This window comes from Petromyzon marinus, chromosome 34 (genome assembly GCF_048934315.1).
Source record: "Petromyzon marinus isolate PM22_M1 ecotype Great Lakes invasive population chromosome 34, UKy_Petmar_22M1.pri1.0, whole genome shotgun sequence".
Lineage (NCBI taxonomy): Eukaryota > Metazoa > Chordata > Hyperoartia > Petromyzontiformes > Petromyzontidae > Petromyzon > Petromyzon marinus.
Genome location: NC_133700.1, coordinates 4412495 through 4436573, shown reverse-complemented (window position 1 = coordinate 4436573; position 24079 = coordinate 4412495). Strand labels below are relative to the sequence as shown.

The 24079-nt window shown below is 51.4% G+C and overlaps 1 protein-coding gene across 1 annotated transcript; it reads left to right on the top strand.

The window, feature by feature from the left end:
- Positions 1 to 1321: 1321 nt before the first annotated feature.
- LOC116948615 (aquaporin-1) lies at positions 1322 to 23909 on the top strand. Its single transcript, XM_032965453.2, has 5 exons — positions 1322 to 1992; positions 5653 to 5784; positions 10121 to 10285; positions 12467 to 12547; positions 20852 to 23909. The coding sequence occupies exons 1-5, from the start codon at positions 1756 to 1758 to the stop codon at positions 21029 to 21031; spliced, it is 795 nt and encodes a 264-aa protein (XP_032821344.1). The 5' UTR covers positions 1322 to 1755; the 3' UTR covers positions 21032 to 23909.
- Positions 23910 to 24079: the final 170 nt, after the last annotated feature.

The following is a 24079-nucleotide window of genomic DNA, read 5'->3' as shown; positions in this document are numbered from 1 at the left end:
AGTGGTTAGCGCACTACACGATATACGAACCCGGCCGACCTGAGCGCACTACACGATATACGAACACGGCCGACCTGAGTTCCATTCCTCGTTCACGGCTAAGATCGGTGACGGTTATCTGAACCGGTCCTAGCGGCCTCCACTACGGTCGACTCAGCCTCAAACGAGTACCTGGTGAGGCGTGCTAAAAACATCAACAGCACGTGCCCCAATAGTCTGTTAAAAGTTATGCGGGTGATCTTCGTCTTTGTGAGCGACTGTGTGTGTGTCACTTTGTGTTACTGTGTGTGAGGGTGAATTTCAGTATCTGCGTGACTGTGTAATAAAGTACGCGTGACTGCGTATTTAGTCTACGTGTGTGTATGCGTATTTTAATCTGTGTTGTGTCTGTATAATCTATGATTCTTTGTGCGCGTATGTGTGTGAATATTTGCGTATGTGTCTGTGTGGCCATGTGTGTTCGTATCTTATTGGAAATATTGGTGATCTATGTATACTATATATGGTTCTGAGTTTACATATACTGTATATATCTATGCGTAGGCATATGTGTGTCTGTGTATGCGAATAATTTTGCCTACGTGCATTTTTGTGTGTGTGTGTGCATGTCTGTTTATGTGGGGAGCGGTAGTGTAGCGGTTAGCGCGCACTATGCAACGCGCTCACGGCCAACATCAGTGTCGATTTTCTGAACCGGTCCTGGGCCTCCCCTACGTCGACTCAGCCTCAAATGAGTACCTGATGCGGTGTGTCAACATTGCCACTTGGAAGACAAAGGCGATCTTTTGTGCCTATGCGCCTGCATGTCTGTGTAAGCGTGCGTATATTTGAACGTGTGTCTGTACGTGTCTGTGTATGGCGTGTTGGAATTGCTTTACTTCATCTAAAAGTCTTCAGGGCTACACGGGGGGGGGTCTTTGCCTTTGTATGTTTGCGCGTGTAAAAAAATCTGTGTCCACTACGTCTATAGTCTGTACAAGTGGGGAGCGTCCGTGGTGCGGTTCACGCGCTGCGAAGCCAGCGACCTGAGTTCGATTCCCGCTCACGGCCAACATCTGACTCAATGCTGGGCCTCCCCTCGGTCAACTCAGCCTTAAATGAATGCGTACCTGGTGCGATGTGAGATCATCGCCACTGGAGAGACAAAGGCGGCCGGGTGTGGTTTTGCCCACCACCGCCCCCCTTCGCGTGCCGTTCCGGCCTTCGTAGGCACTCGCTAATAACACTTGCCCCACCAGCCTGCGTAGGCTTTACGGGGAATCTTTGTCTGTGTACGTTTGCGTGTGTGTAATCCGTGCGTGTAATCCGTGTGTGTAATCTGTGTGTGTGAGTGTTGGCGCGTGCGTGAATATAAAGTCGAGCCCCCCCCCACCACCATCGCCACCACCAGCGCGGCGCTCAATGCCAACTCCGCACTCCGCTGACACTCAGCGCACCCCGTCGCTCTCTCTCTCTGTGTGCGCGCGTCTCTCCCTCGTCTCCTGTCGCCTTCACTTGAACTCTCCCGAGCTCCGAAGCGGACATCGTCTCGCCTATCCACGCGCCGCGCCTGTCCACTGCCAAGCTTGGACATAGCCCATCCGTCCGTCGAAGCAGCCCCAACCAACACCCTTCCCGAGACATCCATCCATCGAACCTACCCTCCCAACGCCTCACCTTGCTCACCTGCGCAAGGCACCTCGACCTCCACTGCCACGTTCCTTCCCAGCCGCCGCCGCCACCTCGTCACCGCATCGCTCGCTCCGATCTCCTCCGATGGCCTCCGAGTTGCGCTCTCGACCCTTCTGGCGAGCGGTCTTCGCGGAATTCTTGGCCACGGCCGCCTTGGTGGCTCTCGGGATAGGCTCCACACTCCGGTGGGGACGCGCCGACGGCTCGGTGGATGTCGTGCGCGTGTCTCTGGCCTTCGGGCTGGCGGTGGCCACGCTTGTGCAGTGCGTGGGTCACGTGAGCGGTGGACACCTCAACCCTGCCGTCACGTTTGGCCTCCTGGTGGGTGTGACACTTTTTTGACCTTCTACACATCCCACCCTCAATCCCCCACCCCGTGGGGAACTATTTCACTCGTCCACGTTCATCATCATCCTCATCACGATCCATGGGGCAGGTAGCCCGTAAGGTGTCCACTGCACATTTCGTCAATTTGTATTTACTTTCTTCCGTCTTGTAGTGCCACTATGCTCGAGGAGTGTAAACACATCTTCCAGGCATCAATTTCGTACGCCGTCAAACCTCATCCACGTTAGCTAGCGCATTCTTCGGACTAAGCTTCGGAAAGTAAGACCACCGAACCCCCCCCCCCCCGCTTCAGAATCTTTATTTCAACTGTAGAATAAATCCGATGAGCTATAAAGCTCTTTTTGTCACATATGTACGGTTATGGGCACGGGGTCAGCCAATTACAAACAGCAAACAATACAACAAATAAAACAACGATGGGAGTGCAGCATGGAGAACATGGTGAGCACGTCACGAAACATCAACAAACAATACCACATTTCGTCCCATGAGTCCTTCAAAGTTACCCTCGGTGTCAATGCAGTGATGCACATCTCGTTTCGCACGCACTCGGCACACGCGTGGCGGACGGGGTACCCTCGTCAGCGTAGCCCACACGTGCAGTCGCCGTGTTCGCCGTGACCACGGCCACTGCCCCTTCGAGCTCAATTGGGCGTCCCGTCGGGGTTTCTTCTGAACGCCGTTGCATTCGGTCAATGCAACGGCGTTCGCTTGACAAGCCTGCCTGGCACCGCCCGCCGATGCAAGCCAGCACGTGGAGACCCGTGCGGAGTTTCGACACTGGCGCAGCGAAGCCAAAAAGGGGATTGACTAGAAGCACGTTTAGCATATGCATGCATGTGTATGGAGAGACAGGACAGGGGCTGCGATTAGGCTCTTTAACTATATAATGCTCTACGCCAACGCATAATGAGATTGTGTCACCTCGTCGTAGTTTGCCGCAATAACCATGAACCCGGCAATCAGAGTTCAGATCCCCTCCAGGGCTCACATCAGTGGCGAGTAAAATTCCAAACGGGTCCTGGGAATCCGCTCAACCCGCTCCGTTGTTCGTTAGCCACGGCCTCGGTTGGCTTCACAGTGCGGCGTGCTAACCACTGCGCCACCGCTCCACCCCTCGTTCCGATCTCGATTTATATTCACCGAATCGCCGATCGATTTCGCCAGATCTCGAAAGATAAGTGGGGTGTTGAGCTTGGACAAGTGCTTGATAAGGACGACCATCATGCACAATAGGTGGTATAGGCCGCGGGGCCACGTGACAGTCAGCAGATGGGGCGGGGCAGTAAATCCCACAGTTGAATTGTGCTCCGATGTGTTGAATCAATGCTGTTGAAATTAGACGAACATAATTAGTTTGCGTTATTGTATTATTGAAGGGACATGCATAGAGGAGCCAAGTATATATTTTACCCTGTGATACAATAACACGCAGAGACACAAGCTATAAGGCACCTTTAGGATCCGTAATGTTAATTGTGAATGCCTGAGGCTCATAGAGCCAGACTAAGGCACATTTAGACGTCACAAGGTTCACTATTCACGCATGAGGCTGATCGAGTCTGATTGGGGCATCTTTGCATGTTATAGGGGAGTCAGTGTTAAAGCCTGAGGCTCATCGAGTGATAATGAGGCGCCACTATCCCTTTGAACGCTTACGGTGCAATGTAAAAGCTCGCGGTTTATTACACCGTTGCGGGCCACCTCCTGGTAATAAATATAAACACGACCGCCAGCTAATCCACGACCCCGGCTAATGCCCTAATCTCATATACGTGCCAGACGATACCTGCAAGATGCGTCGCGTGAGGGTCGAACACTCAAGACGAGCTGATGCGAGCTGAGGGCAGAGTTTGTTTGTGTGCTGCAAGCACGGGCATCGACAATCACTGTCGTACCTGGTGTCAAGGAGACATGGGGGACGCGGGAGGGAGTCATCCAAAGAGAGAATTGGAATAGACACTAAGTGACAAAGAGAGAGAGAGAAGGAGACACAGAGGGACACCTAGACATAGAGAGAGAGAGAGACAGAGAAACATAGAGGGGCAGATAGACACAGAGAGAGGTATGAAGACTTGGAGATGTTGGGGCATCACAAGTGTCTGGAATAAGCTTTCACCAGCCCCAGGGTCTAATTTTGTGCCCAATTGCTCAATTGGGGCGATACACAGCCAGCAATGCCCTCTACTGGCGGATCAATACCCCATTTTGGTCACTTCTGCAAATGACACTCACCCTGGTTGTCACCTGGTTAAAACAATATCAATATGGAAACATATTGGTTATTTACATTTGTAACAGCAATTACGTGTTTTGGCATTTATTTGTTTATCAATTGCATGGTTAAAATTAATACGAGTTTCTAATGCATAAAATATTATGTTTTAAACTTTCCCTTCAAAATTATTTCTTACTGACGTTATTATTGTCCCTGTATAGTCTTTGTTCTTACTGAGTCCCGAGACTCGTTTTCAGGAGGGTCCTGCCAAGTTTTCGCAGTCGGGGGTGATGCTGCTGCTTCTGCATGCGATCCCAATTGAGTAATTTACTGGTAACGATTCTTCAGCATTGGGATGATTTGGCCAATACCGGTCACACTGTTCGATTTTTGTTTCGCTATGGGGAGGAAAGCGGAGAAAGCCGGAGGAAACCCACGCAGTACCGGGGGAGAATGTACCAAACTCCACGCAGGAAGGCGTCCGAATCATTAATCTACCCCAGGTCCTTCTTGCCGTGTGCCACCCTGCCGCCCAAACGTCCAATGGGTGAATGTTGCACACGAAATAGAGAAACGCAGCTTGAGACAGACATGGAGGCAGAGAGAGAGGCCTAGAGATGGAAACACAGGGACAAAAACACGTACATACATTCATCCAGACATTGAAACAAACAAATAAATACACAGAAACACAAACAGAAAGACATGGTGACGTACACACATACATAGAGATAAAAATAGTTATACAAAGACACATGGAGACAGAATCAGTGATGAGGACATAGCTGCTTTATGCACAGATACAATCACAGACACAAACATCTGGAGACACACAGAGACATGGAGATAAACACGAGAGATATGCAGAGTTGGACACACGAGAGACACAGAGCAACAGAGATAAAGACAAACAAAAACACACAGAGGAGCAAAGCTAAACAGAGAAAGACACAGCGACAGAGATAAAGACACATTCAGATATACTACAACACTTACAGAGACACAGACACGTACAGAGACACAGACACGTACAGAGAGGCACAGACACAGGCCTGTTTTGGAAGCCCCTTAAAGTCCCAGCGGAGGTCTCTTTCCACGCACACTCAGTTCCCAGCCTGAACACACACACACGCACGCACATTTTCTTTATTCAACTCCAGGTGAGGGCCCTTTGAGACATTTCAAGAGACACCTGAGTCAACCTGCACAAGAATGTAAGAGTGGTACTTGAAGGTCACTCGCGGGCTGCAAAACAAGACCCAACGCCGACTGGTGGACCCTGGAGTTAGCTGGGCTGTAGGATTACAGGGTAATGGAAGTTATCGATCACTATACCGATTATCGGTTCCATTACTCTCCCAGGTGAATGCCCCCCTGCTCCCTCAATGCCTGACCTCTCTCTCTCTCTCTCCCAGGTGGGGTGCCGGCTGAGCGCGCCACGCGCCCTCCTCTACATGGTGGCGCAGGTGAGTGGGGCCCTGGCGGCCAGCGGCCTCCTCTACGGCCTCACCCCTGCAGTGCAGCGTGGCTCCCTGGGCCTCAACTCGGTAGGGAGCCTTCACACCCACACAGAGACAGCGCACTCCTCACGGTCGTGCACCCCCCCCCCTGCCATCCCCCCGCCCCCCCCCCCCCATGTCTCTGTTGAGACGACGTCTCCTCTTCTCCTCGTGCGCCGTGACGAGCGGGTTTCTCATGGGGGGGGGGGGGGGACGAGGGGCCTTCGGCACTGTGCGCGCTTTCTATTTCTTATGCATGGTGGCGCTGTGGTTCACGAGGTCTGCTCGCCACGACCAGAGAGGGCTTCAGGAGTATAAAGTTCGTGTGGTTTTGCTGTTACTGCCTCCTTTGAAGGAGCGCCGACTACAGCGGTTTAGTACGTGGTCCATAGTTTGGATTACATGGCCACAATTGCACCGCGTGTTTTGGCCGATAGTTTCTCCGTTGATAAAGGAGATGTTGCTCATCGCCCTGCTGATGTTCTCATGCGGTTGTTGGTTTCACCACCGGAGTCTTTGATGGAGGAATGTCAAAGCCGGGAGGTGAAATTGTGACTGTGTGTTGAGTGAGGTGTTCATCCTGGACGTCTGCGTTGTTTCACTCTGCTAACCGGCATTCTTCGGGATCTGATGAGATTATAGGATGGTTGATAGCGCGATAAAGTGATATAAATCATGATTTTAATTTAGTTAAGCATGAGACCCCATTGACGTCACCACGGCGCTAAGTGCACTTTAAGGCCACGTGAAGTGTCGAACGCCCGCTGAAGAATGTCACGGGACAGACCCAGGTGCCATGGGTTGACTGACTGAGATGACTAGCGATGCACTGTGCCCCCTACTGTGCCAACTTGCTTTGTTTTAGCTGCCCGGCGCCTCGCTCGTTGTTGTGAGCGTCGTTCCTTTGCTCTCCGTTGTTGCTTGAGGGCGACTGCCTCCAACTGCCCAGTAGCAGCGTCCTTCACGAGCCTCCTCCACAGAGACCGATATTGACACTGCTGGTACTAGTAATTTGCAAGTCCACTCAGCTCCACATCCTCTTGTACCACATCACTCCATCTCTTCTCTACCCCGTGTCGTACTCGTTTAGCCCCCTCTATCCGTCCGAACAAAAGCTGTTTAGGCATGCAGTAGCTGGCCATGCGGGGTACAGGACCCAGACAACGCAGCCTTGCCTGCGAGAGGAGCTCACCATTGGATTGAATGCAAACTTGACTTGAAAAATCTTTCAGGATATGAGCTCTTCACACAATCCAGCCTGGATAAACCTAGGATGGGTCGTAGGCAGGCCAGCCTACATGTGTCGACCGGCTAAGATGTTCCATTAGGGGGGTCCACGTTTCGCAAGAATAGAGAAGGGAGGGCATGACCGTGGCCAAGAAGAGCCGAAGATTCATGTGGAGCGACAGACCAGGTAGCTTCCACACAGTGTTACGCAGTCGATCAAATATAATGCCGCTCAACTGATTCAGAGTGAGACCTCTGCTGTAAAACGAGAGCTGATCATAAGCACACTGCCCAGGTATGGAAAACTTTCCACTCTCTCCACAACTGCCTCATCAGCAATGGGAAGTTGAGGGGGTGGAGTGTTTGATCGCACAAAACACCCAGGCAGGTGCTTAGTTTTGGTGGGGCTGATGGTAAGGCCCCATCTCGTAGTGGAATGCTCCTGATTCGACAGCAGCACCTCCAACTCCTCCTCTGAGCGAGCAGCAATGACCAGATCATCGGCACACATAACATGGTTGACTAATATGGATCCATCACTTGACCGCACCCGGGCATCAATTAGCCTCCCATTGTATTTGTAGCAGATGGAGATTCCTCCAGTACAGCCATAGAAGGCTTCACGAACTACCCGGTCAAAAAGGATGTTAAATAATGTGGGAGCCAGAGGACATCCCTGTCACACCCCAACGTGAACAGGGAATGGCTCCGACTCCCGGCCATGTAGTTTTACCCGGGCCTGCCCACCATCGTGAAGGTCCTTAATGATTGTGAGCGGTAGTGTAGTGGTTAGCGTGCTGTGCTTCGAACCTGGCGACCTGAGTTCAATTCCTGCTCATGGCAAACACCAGTGACAATTATCTGAACCGGTGCTGGGCCTCCCCTCAGCCTTAATTGAGTACCTGGTGCGGTGTGTAAACATCGCCACTCAGGAGACAAATGCGGCTGGGCGTGGTGCTGACTACCCACACCCTCTTGTGCCGTTCTGGCCTTCATCGGTGCTCGCACGCAGCACTTGCTCTTACACTCTGTCCAGGCGGTTACGGGGGATCGTTGTGCGTTCGTTAGATATCACAGTACACACACAGACCGACAACGTCAAGGTCCGTCTCGTGCTAGCTTTCCAGTCTCACTTGAAGACACAGAGGGTGGATACACGCGGTCGCTGCATTACGACGACAGCGGTTTCATCGTCAATGCGTTCCCTGCCACGCGGGCGTTCCAAGGCCGTGCATCTTCCCGGAGGCGCTGGTCTGCTGGGAGCCCAGCGCTGGCGCGGCATCGTCACCAGGGGTTGCCACCTGTCCGGTCTACAAAGGACAACAGTTGAACTCGGACAGTCTGAGAATTGGCATCTGTGTTCGCGTGGCAGGAATTGATTTGTACCATAATTTGACACCAGTGTTGCGTTGAACCTTATTGTGGTCAATTGCACAGTTTTGGCAATAGACGTAGTGCTCACTTGAAGATACGTGCGTTCGGTCTGCAGTGGAAAATGGTGGCGACCCCAATGAATCACCGCACATTGGCGCTTTCATTCCAGTCGGTTAACCCAACGGGCTCGCGTCACCTGTGCGCCAGAGAAAAATCGTTCGTGTCTTGCGCGGCCCAACCGAGCGAGTTGCAGGCACTGCGATCGCCGATCCGTAAAAACGTCCGTGCTCAGCCAAAAAAAGTCGGCCTCATTGTGTCCGGAGTTGTGCACACCGCGCGGTGTTATTCACCGCCGGATTACGGGTCGCTAATCTCCCGCGGCGGGGAGGGGGGGGGTGTGCAGGCCGCCGCAGAGCCGCCGGCCGCAGCGAAGCCCGCGGCCACAGCCGTCGGTCGCGCGTCCAACCACAAAAGCTCCCGTCCGGAGCGATTAGCGGCCGCTCCCGCGCGCACGGGATCAAGGCTCATCCACAGAGCTCGGACGCCAAAAAAGCCGCGCAGAGCGCACCACGTGCGCAGCCGTCGTCGCTAACGCGCGGCTCCCCTCGCTTGTGTTGAACAAAAAATTATTATTTTTTAGTTTTGCTCGCTCTCCGGGTGGTGACGTGCAACGCAATACAATTTGCGACGTGTGCGGCGTCTCAACACAAGCCACATCTCAAGACGCAGCCTCAAAAAGAATTCCCGGTCATTGCGGGTCGTTGGGTAAAGTGTGGGCTACTACCAACCTCTTCCAATGGTGTCTGGCCCGGCGTCAGGTCAGGTTATCGTCATAGGTAGCTGTGCCACGACCATTCATCTTCGAATGGGGAACCAGTTGTCAGCGTCGCCCCCCCACCCCTCCCCCGTCACCTAGTCCACCTGCCTCTCTATTGCTCACGAGCTGGGGCAGCTAAGCCAGCTCTCCCTCTCTCTGCTGCCCCGGTTTGAACTCAAATTTCCTTCTACGACAGCCCTTGCAGGTTGAGACTACGTCAGGGGTCGGAAACCAAATTCACAAGTGGAGCAATTTTTTTGGTTCTACTTCGGTAAAAAAAAAGCAAAAAAATGTGCAATATTTAAAGATCCGAAATGCTTACGTGAATGCGAGACGGTGGTCATTAATGCCTAAATAAATAATAACGTCATGAAGAAGCGGTCTTTCAAGACTCGCATGCGGATTCCGGAGCCGCAGGTTGCCAACCCGTGGCCTCGGTGCCCCAGTGCCTAATTGCTGCCATGGCTTCCGCGGGGAGGTACTGCACACCTGCCAACCCGTACCCCGTAATTCTTGTACAGGGAAATTGACTAAAACATTTTTGTTGTAAAAAAAAATGTATTTCTCCCGTTGTGATGGGACTTTGTAAGATGAACGTTGAGATTTATAAAGGCACGGGGTGACCAATGAGGTTTGAATTGGTCTGTAATAAGGTAAGGCACTGATAAGGGGTTGACAGGTTTGGTACCGTAAGTCTGTGGTCTGTAGATGGGCTGTGTACCAGCACAAGAGGACTCATGCACTCGGCCTCTGTTTTCGGATCACGGAGGATCTAGCACCATACAGACCTGTGCAAATGCATATGCACGGCTGACGTGTAAGAGTAGGCCAAAACAACATCTTAGAAGTTGGGCTCCTCCAGAGCTCACCACAGCGGACAACTCTTTCCGCCGGGTGCCGGCGTCGCGACCGACCAATTGCAGGGGCTGCGCCTTAACCTTCCCCGCTCCCCTCCCCTCCCGGCAGCTGGGACCCGGCGTGACTCACGCGCAGGGCTTCGGCGTGGAGGTGCTCATCACCTTCGCGCTGGTCCTCTGCGTCCTCGCGTCCACGGACTCGCGGCGCCGCGACGTGGGCGGCTCGCTGCCCCTCGCCGTGGGCTTTGCGGTGGCGCTGGGCCACCTGTTCGCGGTGAGACGACCGACAGCGCAAGTGGCTCCGCTCGCGGCAGATCGCCCGCGACGAACGGACGCCTTTGGCGGAGGGCGGAGAGGCCAACTCGGGCGTGCGGACACGAAAAGGGGGCTGTGAGATCGCGCGCGTTTAAATCGCGACGTTTTCGGTCTCTCGTTTGTCGTGACTCGTGACGCCCTTATTCGGTGGCGATGCCGCTGCTGCTGCTGCTGCTGCCGCTGCTGCAGGTGGCGACATCACATTTATTCTCCTCTATTTAAGAACGAAACTGGAGGATTTCTCCACAAATCTGGCTGTCGCCTGATGATGCCGGTTGTAATTACTGGCAAAACGTCGCACTCGAATTGTAAATGTTGTGTATTTGCTCTCCAACACACAACCGGTGTGCTGTACTGGTAACGAATTGCCATGTTTTGTTTACGTGACAAACCTTTACTAATTGTCTGTGTCGGGTGGTGGCGGGTTTAACGACACATTTATATATTTACACCATCTAGCCCAAAAAAACCCCCCTCTATTATGGATAATATTGGTCGCGAAAGCCTATTGCGTGTTAAAACTCACGCAGAAAAAACAACACATTCGTCAATAACAATAGTTGGGGCCTTAAAATAAAACATTTTGAGTAATGGTCCCGCTTCCTCGCACACAGATACAGAGGGCAGAGATACAGCGGAGACTGCACCTTACACCATGGGGCCTGATAATTAATTATACGATAGTTATATATTTTTTCATATTTTTAATGTTTTTAATGTTTTATGGTGCCAGAAAAATACTTCCATTATTAAAAAGTATCGCTGCTAAATAAACTATTTTCCAAAGTAAAATTATAAATACGTCTTGCTGGCACGTTGCATTGTAGGAAGACCTGTTCTTGTGAGCACGAGGCTCTATCCACTTAGCAATGCACTCCTGAGCCCAATTACCATTTCAGTCAATGCAATGTAAATGTGACACAGTTGTTTTGATGTCATCGCTGTACTTCATTTTATTTTTGCATTTGTCGTTTTGGTGATCAAGGTCCCTCGTGCCAAATTAGTCTTTGCACTTGAGACTTATCCTGGCCTCTTGAGTTTCCCGCTGGTTAAACAAAATAATATTTGGACTTTAAACGATATCTGTTGCGCCAGACAACTTGATCTCTGGGCAATTGCGTATACCACTGGGCCCACTGCCACCTGCTGAGAAGCAATTACATTGTGATTTAGATTAATAGAGCGGACGGTGGGGGGGGATGCTCGTGCATACATTTTGTTTGTTTGTTTTTCTGGTCAGCTTCGGGGCACAGCAGTTTTGACCCCTTGCCCGACTGTGCACGCACTCCCCCCTGCCACCCACTCGGATGGCATTCATCACGCGTGACGAAGCCGTCCCGTTTTTCATCCACCCCTTCTTCACGATGCATTTATCGTAAGCCAAATAATAAGGGCGGCGCCAACATTTGCTATCCCGGTTTTAAGAACGGCAAGTTTTTTTTTTAAAGCACGGGTTTTACGTTTCAAGGCACACGTAAGCGCGGGAGACGGTAGCCTTGTCGCAGTGGCCCCAACCGTGAAGTCTTCGTGTCACCTTAAACACAGCCCCACGCCGCCGTCTCGGAGAAATGCATTCTTGCATTCAGCTCTTCTGAGGAAATTTGCCACGCGCAAAAAAAAATACACAGACACCAGATTCGCACCTAGGCTTTCGCAGCTGATGTCGTCACGTTTGGGTTAGGCCACGTGACGAATAATGCTGCCTCGATTTCTGTTGGAAGACCCTCCACGAACCCCCCACGTAGCCGAACACATTTAGTTATCACGTGGTGTATACTGAAGCGTTTAACGGCACGCCAATTATTAATTGTGTCAGCTCACTCGCCGATACACTAAAGAACACTTCTTCATAAAAAAAAACTTAGCAGCGTTAATCCATTCTAGAGTTATTTTCCCAATCATTGTTTTGAGTAAACATCGCTCTCGTGGTCCGTGGTATCGCAGGGCCGTGAGAGAATGCGATGCCGACGCAAGAAGCCTTCGTCCGTCAGCGGCTAGACCGTGGCTGACGATATGAATTAACGTGAAGCGCCACTCGATGTGAAAACAGCGGTGAATTGTGCCTTGCATCACCCCCCCCCCTCCCCCCCCCCCTTTTACCGAGCTGAGCTGCGCGCGACGCACGGAATTCTGTTCACAGATCAACTTCACCGGGTGCAGCATGAACCCGGCTCGCTCCTTTGCTCCCGCCGTGCTAACGAGGAATTTCAAAGACCACTGGGTGAGTTGGGGCGCGTTGCCCCGGCGAGAGGGCCGCGGGATGTCGACGTCGAGCTGACCGAGGCGAGTGGCGATGTCACCCCTCCAAGAGGCTCTGGGGCATTCGTCGCGGCCCGGCGCGGTGGTGATTTGCCCCTTTGTGCCTTCAGTTTGTTGCAGTTTCATGTATTAGGTATATAGCCGTGTGAGCCATGCGGCTCTTGACTCGGGTGCAACCGCAACAAACAAAAACATGAACAAAGAAAACATGTTAAGGTGGTGACTACGCGCAACAGAAAAATCCAGGAAAAAAAACAGCAAAGTCTTCCAGAAAGAAAAAAAACCCCACCGTATATCGACGCTGTGTGCACAAATCCCAGTGGGATGCAAGTCTAACAATAACAACTCCTGCTCCGGTACGCGCGCGCTCTCTCTCTCTCTCGCATTGCACCGCGTGCTCTGTTCACCAGGGATGTCCACGTGCTTCGGAAGCTCTCTTGAGGATGTAAGAATTCGGCGCCCGAAGGAGCTGCCAAGCACATGGCGTGCATCGTCGGACTTCGTGCCGGACAATACGCGGCATCGGCACGGTTTTAGCTACGTACGGTGCAAAATAAGTTCAACGTACGTGCAATCCGAAAACACGTCTCTGTAGTTCATATTCTTAGCTCTTTCGGTGAAGTCACGTTGAAGGGAAACAATAAAATAATAAAATATATATAAAACAAAATCAATTATCACGACGTTTCGACCATTACACAAACGGTCATCATCTGATGATGACCGTTTATTATTTTATTGTTTCCCTTCAACGTGACTTTACCGAAAGAGCTAAGAATATGAATTACTGCAGTCACGAAAGCTTTAAATCAAAACGTCTCTGTAGCACAAGTGTGAAACCCCACGCTGTTGTATTGTTTCAAATTTTTCCTGTAACTATTAAGACAGCTTCAGTCACACCATTAAACTAAATGTAATGTCAGTGTATAAAGTGCATTCATTCCCCGTATTCCGTATGGCACTTAAAAATGTACCCTTTTGAACCGTGGATTCGCGTGGCCACTATTCTAGTGGCAGCCTCAATGGCATGCGTTTGATTACTGCAGCGTTGTTTGCGTTGTGAGTATTAGTAATTGGCACGTGACTATGCACGAGTTTATCTGTTGAAATCCATCCTTATTCTCGCGATACACGCGCCGATTCCAGCGCGTGCGAAACCGATTGCCCACATGCTCAGTTCGTAGTGTATTGGTAAAGCTCCGATACCAAGAGGCGGTCTCCGTGTCAGCTGCACTGGCTCCCTCTTTACTCCCGTTGCCCGTTCAAATTACTCACCGTGATCTTCAAATCCCTTCGTGGTCTTGCCCGACCATGTCTTGCCACTCTCTGCGTGGCCTTCTCGGCCCTATACGTTCTCAATCTTTGCTCTCTCTCTCTCTGTTCCTCCTCCTCCCCATTGTGCTCAATCCACGCTTTGGCTCTTGTTATCTTCTCGTCCACCCCCTGCACTGGAACAAACTTCCCCCTCCACATTAAGCGGTCACCTTCGCTCGCCAGTTTCCCGCTCCTCCCTCACAACTCACACTCATTGTTCCCTAGCTCGCCCCACGACCCCTTCATCTCCCCCTGATAGCCACCACCGTTACCTTTTCGTCTTCATAATCTCATTGTATGGCCATCACTCATTAACCCCATCCATTCAATCCATTCACCATCATTTACTGCCATCAATTTCGCTTTCACCGAATTCGTGCAACACAGATTCGGCCCTCATTGCTTCCTCTCATCCATTTCATTCACCTCGCCTCCAACATGACATTCGCACGTTGTACCGTTGTTAATTCTACGTAAACCAAGGCGCTCTATAAACCAAGGCGCTATATAAATTGTTTTAGGATAAGGAGGTTTGCCAATCTCACTGCGAATTGGGAGAGACGGCGCCGGGCCAGGTGACAACCAGCCACCGTCACCTGTCATGGTGCCCATGGAGAAAGAGAAGTGACGAAGTTGTGGGTGGATCCGGTTGGTTGGTTGAGTGAGTGAGTGGGTGAGTGGGTAGGGTGAGTGACAGAGGTGTCGTACCGCCATAATCGTGGTTACCGTTCACGTAAACGTCACTCATTCATTCCTCCATTTATGTTCAGAAACTCGGTCTACCAGACTAAACTGTATCGTGTCTTCCACCACCACTAAGCTCCAGGCCCCAACAACTCACTCGCTCGCCCACACGCTCACCCACTCACGCACCACACTTCAACACTCGCACTGCTCCACCGTGGAATTCCCTCCTAACCGTCTCTCCTCCTCAATCTCTCATACGAATAATTATCACCTCGCTCAATTCAAAAAAGTTGATGCACCCTCTATCACACCTTCAATAGTTCTGCTTGTTGCTGGTCTCTTGCTGTTTTACGCCTCTGAGCCCTGTGCTTGGCAAAATGTATTTTTTTAAAAGCAGGCACACTGCGGACAAATTTAGATTTTCACTTGATGGCGGCGCCACGCTGGTGAGATGTTAACTACCTCGCCTGGTATACAGGAGGTCGTGGGTTCGATCCCGACCCTGACACCTGCTGCTGTATATTTGGAGGTTGTGTGTCTCTCTCTCACCATCATCACGGTGGCTCGGAGATGTTAACTATCTCGCCTGGTATACAGGAGGTCGTGGGTTCGATCCCGACCCTGACACCTGATGTATATTTGGAGTATGTGTGTCTCTCTCACCATCATCATCACGGTGGCTCGGAGATGTTAACTATCTCGCCTGGTATACAGGAGGTCGTGGGTTCGATCCCGACCCTGACGCCTGCTGTATATTTGGGGTTTGCGTGTCTCTCCCCCCGTGGTCGCGTGGATTTTTCTCCTGGTCCTCCGGTTTTTCCCTCCACATTTTCAAAACAAGCCACTTCGCTGAGCTTTAATTTGTGATCGCCAGGCGCTTCTGAAAAAGAGCTGTGTAGCTCAGTGGGCCTTACTTGGTAAAAAAATAAAAATAGGTTCGTTTTAAAAACGTGTTTGTGTGAAGAGGGACACAAGACGGGCCTGGGCTTTGAATAATCGTACGGAGCGATTTTCGTAAGCAGGATCACGTGAGCCAGCCGACGAGCCTATTCTGCTCTCCACTCCTCTGTGAACAGCAGCGCCGAACGGAAATGGTTTACGTGACACGAAGAAGTGGCCCCGCTCTTAGAAGTGCGGATAACATGAAGTCTGTTGGGTTAGGTACAGTGGGAGGGCGAGTGCTGGTTACTCGGGCGGGGCCTAGTTTTAAGCGCCTAACAACTCACGGCCCTCGTACGATTGACACAATGCGGTCCGTGTTTGACCCGGATGGTCCGGGAAGTGGCATCTGTGTGCGGGTGGCAGGAATTGATTTGGTGTCGCGATCCGGTGCCGCCGCCGCCGTGTTTCAACTTTATTCCAGCAAACCGCACAAATTTGATAACGGTAGACCTGCTGATGGCTGAGAAGCACGTGCGGGTGTGGACTGTGGGGAAGGTGGCAACGCTACCTGTGGCTCACAGGCCCGATAACAGCTCCCGGTTGCATTCAGTATGGCCCGTGACCGCATGAGGCCAACCACTTCTAAACATCGACCACTACGGGCATCTTGGCCACGCTAATCGGGTACTCGAGAGGCATATAAGGGGGCATATAAGGTGCACTGAAAAATTTGATACTCCGACCGATGCTTCTGTTTTTGTGGAGTAACTCATGCAGCCAGCTATGGCTCTAGGATTTGGTGTTACATGTTATTTATGTAGTTTATTGTAAAAATTCGGTCACAGTCCTTGTGATCATTGTTACGTTGCAATTATGGCTTAATTTTTTGGTGATTTGGAAAAGTTTTTTGGTTTGGACATGTTTGTTTTGTTGTAGTACGGAGTTAGACTGATGGCCTTAATCTAAGTTTTTGTGGTTGTTGTTGTTGTTGTTTGACTCGCATCCCACTGGGAAATTTTGCACACAGCGTTGGTGTACGGTGCTTTTTTTTCAGGAATATTTTTGCTGGGTTTTTTTCCATGGATTTTCTGTTTGCACAGTCACACATAGTCACTTTAAGATGTTTTTCTTGTTCGTGTTTTAGTTTTTTGTTTGGTGTGGTTGCACCCGATTCAAGAGCCAAATGGCTCACAAGGGCTATACCAAAATAAACTGAACTGAACTGATATTTTTAACCTAGCAAAATAATGATTCATAGTTGGTTTCTTTGGGGTTAAGTCATAGTTTAAAACGTTGTGTCGTACACCCTCCTGCACCCGACACGGCCAATTAATCGAAGTGAAACCGATGCGCTAAATGCGTTGCTGCTTCAGCAGCAGCACCGGTGGTGGTGGTGGTGTTGTTGGTGGTGGACAGGAGCCTCACAACATTCACGTGGGTAACGCCGCTTGGCTGGATATTACATCCAGCGTCCTGAGATTGTTCATGCATTGAATGCGGTTCGTTCATGTGACACGTTTATTAACTGGTCGTGCTGGGTGGAGAGAGGGGGCTGTCACGACGCACGAGCTTATCGAAACACAACAAGCAATTATGAATCGGAGTATTGGCCGTGAAAGCCTACGTATATAATCTAAGACGGTTTCTCATTTTGGCCAGCGGTCACCTGCGTCACTGCAAGGCCGCCTTGCAGTGACGAGAGCGACCGCGCTTCGCGTGCGGTGAATAAGAGCGGCTGCAGGGCCAAGGGCGAAATCTGAAAGTCCCAATTCGGCCATCGGTGTGGCAAAAGCGAACTCGCTCGCACCCTCGCTCGCACCCTCGCTCTGAAACCAGCGCTCGATTTTAATTGCGAAGCCACAGGCGCTGGCGGCCGCGGTTGTGGATCCTTTCACGACCCCCCCCACCCCACCCCCCGCCCTGCCAACCGCCCCCCTCCCCCCTGCCCTCCGGAGTCAAATGCTTTTCGCGAGCTCAATGGAAACGGCTTGTGCGTTCATTTCTTTTGTGCGATGGATAGACAGCGGTGCGCGGAACTGCGGATGCAGCAGTCGTTAACTCGATGAGCACACGAATTCCGTGCCACACGCCTCGCGAGCTCAGGGGGTACATGGGGAGGAGTGGCCCTCTGCTCGGCTCGGATTGGCGAGGCAATGGCTCGCCCAGCAGTTTGAAGGATTGTCCTCATTTTGTGTTGCAGCTCGCCCCAAGAATCAACTCTTTGTTATTTTATCGCTGCCGTCTTGTTTTCATCTCTATCTACGTAAACCAGCTCAACCTTCCCGTAACGTCACGCGACTTGTGTGTGGCCATCCCCACTGAGTCTCTCACCCCTCACCACCACACCACCACCCCCTGCGAAAAGGGACTCTTACCGCTCGCTCCTTCTCTCTTCTCCGTCTCTTCCCCTCCCCCTCTTATCCCCCCCCCCCCCCTCCACGATGGCTTCTCGCCCTCCCTCCCCCATTCGGCGCCCAGCGCTCCTCCTTCACGCTGCTCGTCTTGAGCCGTGCCCTCGTTTTCCGTCTTGTGGGGAACTTCCGTGCCGGCCTCCCTTCCCCTTCCCTGGTTTTGTCGCTCCGTCTGCTGCCCTCTTGCGAAACCGACTCTACTCCCCCGGTGGCTAGGAGATGTTAACTACCTCGCGTGGTATGCAGGAGGTCGTGGGTTCAATCCCGACCCTGACGCCTGCTGCTGTATATTTGGAGTCTGCGTGTCTCTCTCGCCCTATGGTCACGTGGATTTCTCTCCGGGTCCTCCGGTTTTTCCCTCCACATTAAGAAGCATGCGTGTTCGAGTATTTGGCTGCGATACATTTCCGCACGATAAGCCACTTCATTGGGATATCATTTGTGGCCAGGTCGCTTCTGAGAAAGAGCTACAGTGGACCTTACCTGGTAAAATAAAGCAATAGTTTAATAAACAATAATAAGAGTGTGGTAAACGGGTAAACACAGTTGTATTGTTTGTAATCCTTTTTGGTCCTTCCAGTTTATACAATTGTTCTTTCTACTCGCCGAAATGTAGCGGCATATAATTTGCATTGCCCACAGCGAGTGACCTAATTCTATTACTTGACATGATACAGTCTGTTTACATGTTTGTGCAATGGTCAGCCTGCATCTGTGTTGATATTTCTGTAACTTAATTTGCAATTGCACTTTGATCAGTCGAGGCATAATCTGTCCCAGCTGGTTCGCCTCGCAGGGAATTCATTAGTCGGCATTCATTTTGTGTGTTTGTGCGTTTTTTTTTCGATTTCTCGCGTGACACGCTTGTTCTGATTTCATGTTTGCTTCGTTCGCTGTACTTTGCTGCACTTTTTATTTTATTTTTGTCATGCTCGTGATCCAGGTCAATCTTGCAAATGAGACTCATCCTGTTTCTTGAGTGATCACCTAGGTACACGAAACTAACTGCTGTAGACTCTCAATTATTCGCACTAATGACGGGGAGGACGGTCGTGGATTATTTAAAATCGCGGCTAATCCAAAAATATCCATTTTAACGCGAATCTCTACGCCAAAAAAGCCACTAAAATTGGTATCAATTATGTTTAAGTTAAGAAAATTGAATTTGTTCATGAACAAAAACAACATTTGCACTAAATAATATATCGATCTAAGTCCAAACCAAATCACTCAAAATGCAGCACACCTGACGATTTCGATTCTTACTCTTCAAATTGACGAGGAATACGCACGATCTGACCGATCGATGCATGTACTGAGTGATGATAACACTTTCCTGCTCTCGCGCAGAAGACTGCCCACGAATTGGATAGAAGAACCACGCCAATCGACATCAATCTAACTCCACCAACTGTTGTCAACAAATGCAACTCCTGTACTGTAGGGGCGATCACGTGGATTTCGGATTAACCGGAGCACATATTATTCGGTTTAAGCACGTGACCTGGTAATAAACATGTATAACTGTTTTTAGATTATGCAATTGGGCTCAAGGGGAAATCCATGAGTTAATCCATCCATGTCAAAATCTCAGGCACGCGGTTAATCCGCAAATCGGGTTAACCGCACTCGAATAATCGAGAGGCGACTGTAAACTCATTAAAACGTTCTGACATTGAGACTGCCTACAGCTCACAGGCCCCGCCTCACTCATCCACTTTTCCCCACCCATTTTCCCGTATCACAAATCGGGCATGAGGCCAAGATGTTGTCAGACAGACACAAAAATCGCAAAGTTTCGTAAACCTTTTGGGATACCAGGACAGTTTTTTTTCTTCTGGAACCGAAAGTGTCGTGACCAAACTAGCTAGCTCTACGCTTCTGGTGAGGAATGTCGTACGGAATAATAGCAGCATCCTTTTTCAGAGTATGATGTTGAGCTTTGATTTTCAGTCCAAAAGTATTGGGGAATGTGGAGTGAATTGCAGATGTTTTGGGGGAATGAGTAAGAGTGGAGAGTTGTTCAATAGATATTTTTGGCTAGTAACAAGTACAGCAGAAATACAATATTATCGGACCTTTTTTACCAGTATGAAAGTATGAAAAATAAGAATAGATATTACCCTTTCTGGAAATAAAACAGGTGTAAAGATGTTCAAACACCAAATAGATACTTTTTGCAGGGAATCAAGTCTGCATTTATCACACGTACTTGTGGTGAACATGCAAACATATATGGAATTGTCTTAGAGACTGATTGGCCTACACCAGAGAGACACCCTTCTTTCTTGTGTGGTGTTTGAACATCTTAACACCTGCTGTATTGCCAGAGAGGGTAAAACCTATTCTTATTTTTCAGAAATACAATAATTTGCTATCCAATAATTTGAAGTCAAATGAAGGAAAAATATCCTTTCACGGAGTAGACCCACATGGCAGAGTTGTGCCAATTGGAGTTATAATCCGTCAATTTATCGTGGATTAATGTGGCCGCGAGTCACGTTCTGCGTTTCCTCTGTAAGGCGGATATTTGTTTTGCGGATTTATGGAATGGCGTGGCCAATTTGTCCCGTAATCTGCGGCAACACCGCGGCGGCGACAGCATTTTTTTGTGGATTATAAGTTTCACATCCACGGTGCGTCGCGGATTACAGGATCTGCGACCTGGCCCCTCCCCGTATCAACGCGAATTATTGGATATCCGCTATCACGTAAAATGCCTCGAATCCACGTTCATGGCGGGGGGGGGATCCTATAATCACCGATACACCGCGATGAAAAAACGCCTCTATTGTCTAAAAAAAAGTTCTTAGAATCTCACGAAGGAGCAGAATTTTCCGACCGCGCGGACCATGAATGATGTCCCATACAAAGCGCCATCACGACTCGTGGACAGGACGGAGGAGTTTTTTTAACTGCAATATTGCATCGAGCCAGTTACCCGAGCGACTGCCTTCCCTCTCACCCCGCAGGTGTTCTGGCTGGGCCCGCTCAGCGGCTCGCTGTGTGCAGCCCTCTTCTACGACTTCCTGCTCGCCCCGCGCTCCATGCCTCTGCGAGCGCGGCTCAGGGCTCTCCGCGCGGGTCCCATCGAGGAGGCTTCGCCCGCACCCCACGACTCGACCGAGAGCCCAGACGACATCAAGCTGTGACCTCTCTCGTCGCGCGCCCCCTCCACCCCACCCCCCGCCCGCATTCTCCCCCGGCCCCCGGCGCGCCCCCGCGTACACCGGCGTTGCTTTGCTTTTGGGTTCTGGTAGATTTTCGACGTGGATGACGCTGCGGCCGCACGAGGCGCGCAGCGCTCCGCGGTGTTGCCACGCGTTAGCACGGTAGGGCCGTCTCTACGCTTAATTACCCCTTTCCCGCTGGTACTCCCAAGACATCTGAATGTGACTCGAGGTTGGAGGAGGGGGGGAGGGCAAAAGCAGGGTCGAGGGTGGGGCCAACGTCACGCGTCGTTGCGCGTGACGTGAGTCGGTGCACCCGTGAAGGCACGGCAGCACCGCGTTCAGCTGCGTGTCGCGTTGCGGCTTCGATCGGCGGCGTACGGCGTCGGTGGCTCAGGTTCGGCAGTGGGAAGGGAAGGAAATAAAACAAGCTGGCGCTTCCCTGAGCTGAGCTTGGCACCGCTCGGTTCTTCAGCAGAAAAGGGGTATAAGTGGGGACCTGTGCAGATCCGGGGGGGGGCAGCGGGGTTGGGTTAGTGCGGCACTACCGATAAAAAAGCATGGACAGCGGCACAGAGAGAGACATGGAGAGAAACGAATGCATCGGAAGAGACCCACGGCGAGGCATTGATCTGCACCCTCCCTCGTGTTCACCCACCCCGGCCAAGTGACAGAGTCGCCACACCCCTCCCCACCTCCACCTCACCTGACCTCATCATTGCATCACCCAAAGTTTCAAATCTGGATAAAAGACTGGACACGGCAAGACGCAGGCAGATAAGAGAGATATGCAAACACAGACGCCCAGCCATAGAGAGAGAGAGAGACGGCGGAGCTATGCGGATCGAGGTGCAAGAAGGAGATAGAGAGAGAGACAGAGAGAAAGATGCAGAAAACGACACAACAGAGGCAGTGAGTGGCAAGGCGGACATGTGAATAGGGCACAGACGCACAGTCGCAGAGATAGACACCGTGAGATAGAAAGACGCAGCAGAACGGGCACGAAGGGACAAGAGTCGTATGTACATGGGGCAAGAAGTGGCACATCAGGCTCAATCGCAACCCGAAAGCACGAACACACACACGCACTATAGAGACACCTGCGCGTGTTCCCGTGCCGTCTCCCGATGGTGTCACCTGCAGGGTAGTTGGCCGCAGGAAGGCGTTTCGACGCCAAACCGTTAAGCGAGCTATGGAGCGTGCTCGGAGCCACGGTGAACCCGTTTTGTGCCTTTGTCTCGCAGAACACGGCAGCCATTGCCCCCTAGCGTTTGTTCTAGCGGGGCATCTCTAGCGGGGTATCTCTAGTGGGGTATCTCTAGCGGGTATCTCTAGCGGGGTATCCTTAGCGGGGTATCTCTAGCGGGGTATCTCTAGTGGGGTATCTCTAGCGGGTATCTCTAGCGGGGTATCCTTAGCGGGGTATCTCTAGCGGGGTATCTCTAGCGGGGCATCTCTAGCGGGGTATCTCTAGGGGGGGTATTCTAGTGGGGTATCCCTAGCGGGGTATCTCTAGCGGGGTATCTCTAGGGGGGTATACTAGCGGGGTATTCTAGTGGGGTATTCTAGTGGGGTATCCCCAGCGGGGTATTCTAGCGGGGTATTCCCAGCGGGGTATCCCCAGCAGGGTATGCAGGGAATCCCCAGTGGGGTATCCGGGGTATCCCCAACAGGGAATCCGGGGTATCCCCAGTGGGATATCCCCAGCGGGGTATCCAGGAGTACCCCAGCGAGGTATCCAGGGGTATCCGTAGTGGGGATGCTATTCGACTGCCTTGGGTCGTTGTAGTTGCCCCCCCCCGCCCCTTGTCGTGTACTCTGCCGAGTACTGCCTATGACCAAATAACCACGAATACTCTCTCTCTCTCATTCATTATTATGCATGAATTAACAGCGCATGTTTACCCAGGAAAGCCTCACCGAGCCTCGTGACTCTTTTTCTCCTTCCTTTTTCTTCTTCAGCCGGGTGCCTGCCGTGTATCTTTTTCGTCGCGGCGCGTAATCATTGCGGTGCATTTTTTTTTCGTTCAACTTTCGATCCGGGACGCCGACGCACGGTGGCCTTACTCCCTGCGAGCGACGTCGCGGGGATCTTCAGCGTGCACCGCGAATCGGCGGCGTGTAGCGTGTTAATAACAACCCGCCGGTATTTACCGGGGCGGACGTTGGATGCGCTCTCGGGTCGCGCCGCGTGTTGCGCCGCGCGATGACCGACGGTTCCTGTTGGGCGCCCCGCGTGTCGGGAGTTTGCTCACAAACTTTAAAGAAGCTCAACTCCTGGAGACGCTCCCCAGCACGCGCATCGAAACGTCGAGCATCGCGCCGAACAAAAACAGCGCGGTGCGACCGGAAAGACCGCGTCGGAGGGCGATAGAGCACAGCTCGCGAAAACTCACGCAGGCAGCATCCCAGTTTTGCTTTCTGGAATCCTGAACGTGCCTGATCGTGTCCGGTCTCGCAAGCTAAGCAGGTTCAGTGGAGCGCAGCCGGTACTTAGATGGGAGACCTTTAGCAGGAATACCAGGTGTTGTAGTAGGCTTGGGCTGCAAGGTGACCAGGAGATGACAGTCCAGCAATGCAATATTGAGTATATATCAGTGTGGCGCTTTTGAATTTTACTACCTTGTAAGCAATAGTGCATTGGCTTTTTTTTTCGGATGCTCCACTTTCTGCCTTCGTGTCACTCGTGACTGGAACTGGCCAAACATTCCAATACGAAACCCTTTCCTGGGTAAGGTAAGGGCATGATTACACTTGCTACAGATAACCTGTGCGTGCGCGCACTGGTGTACATTGGCCGGCCCCTGCTGTAAAACGGTGTGACTTCAATAAACCAGCAGGCAATTTGCCTCCTTACAAACGTTGTCTCTCCACGCTCGCACCTCGCGATGAGCACGGTTGGCTACGTACGGCGCGAAAGAAGTTCAGCATACGTACATCGGGCGGCCTGAAACCTGGATTCGAACCCAGGTTCTCAGCGACGCCACCTCTGAGCCAGCGAGAACCCTCCGTCTGATGAACCCGTCCTCA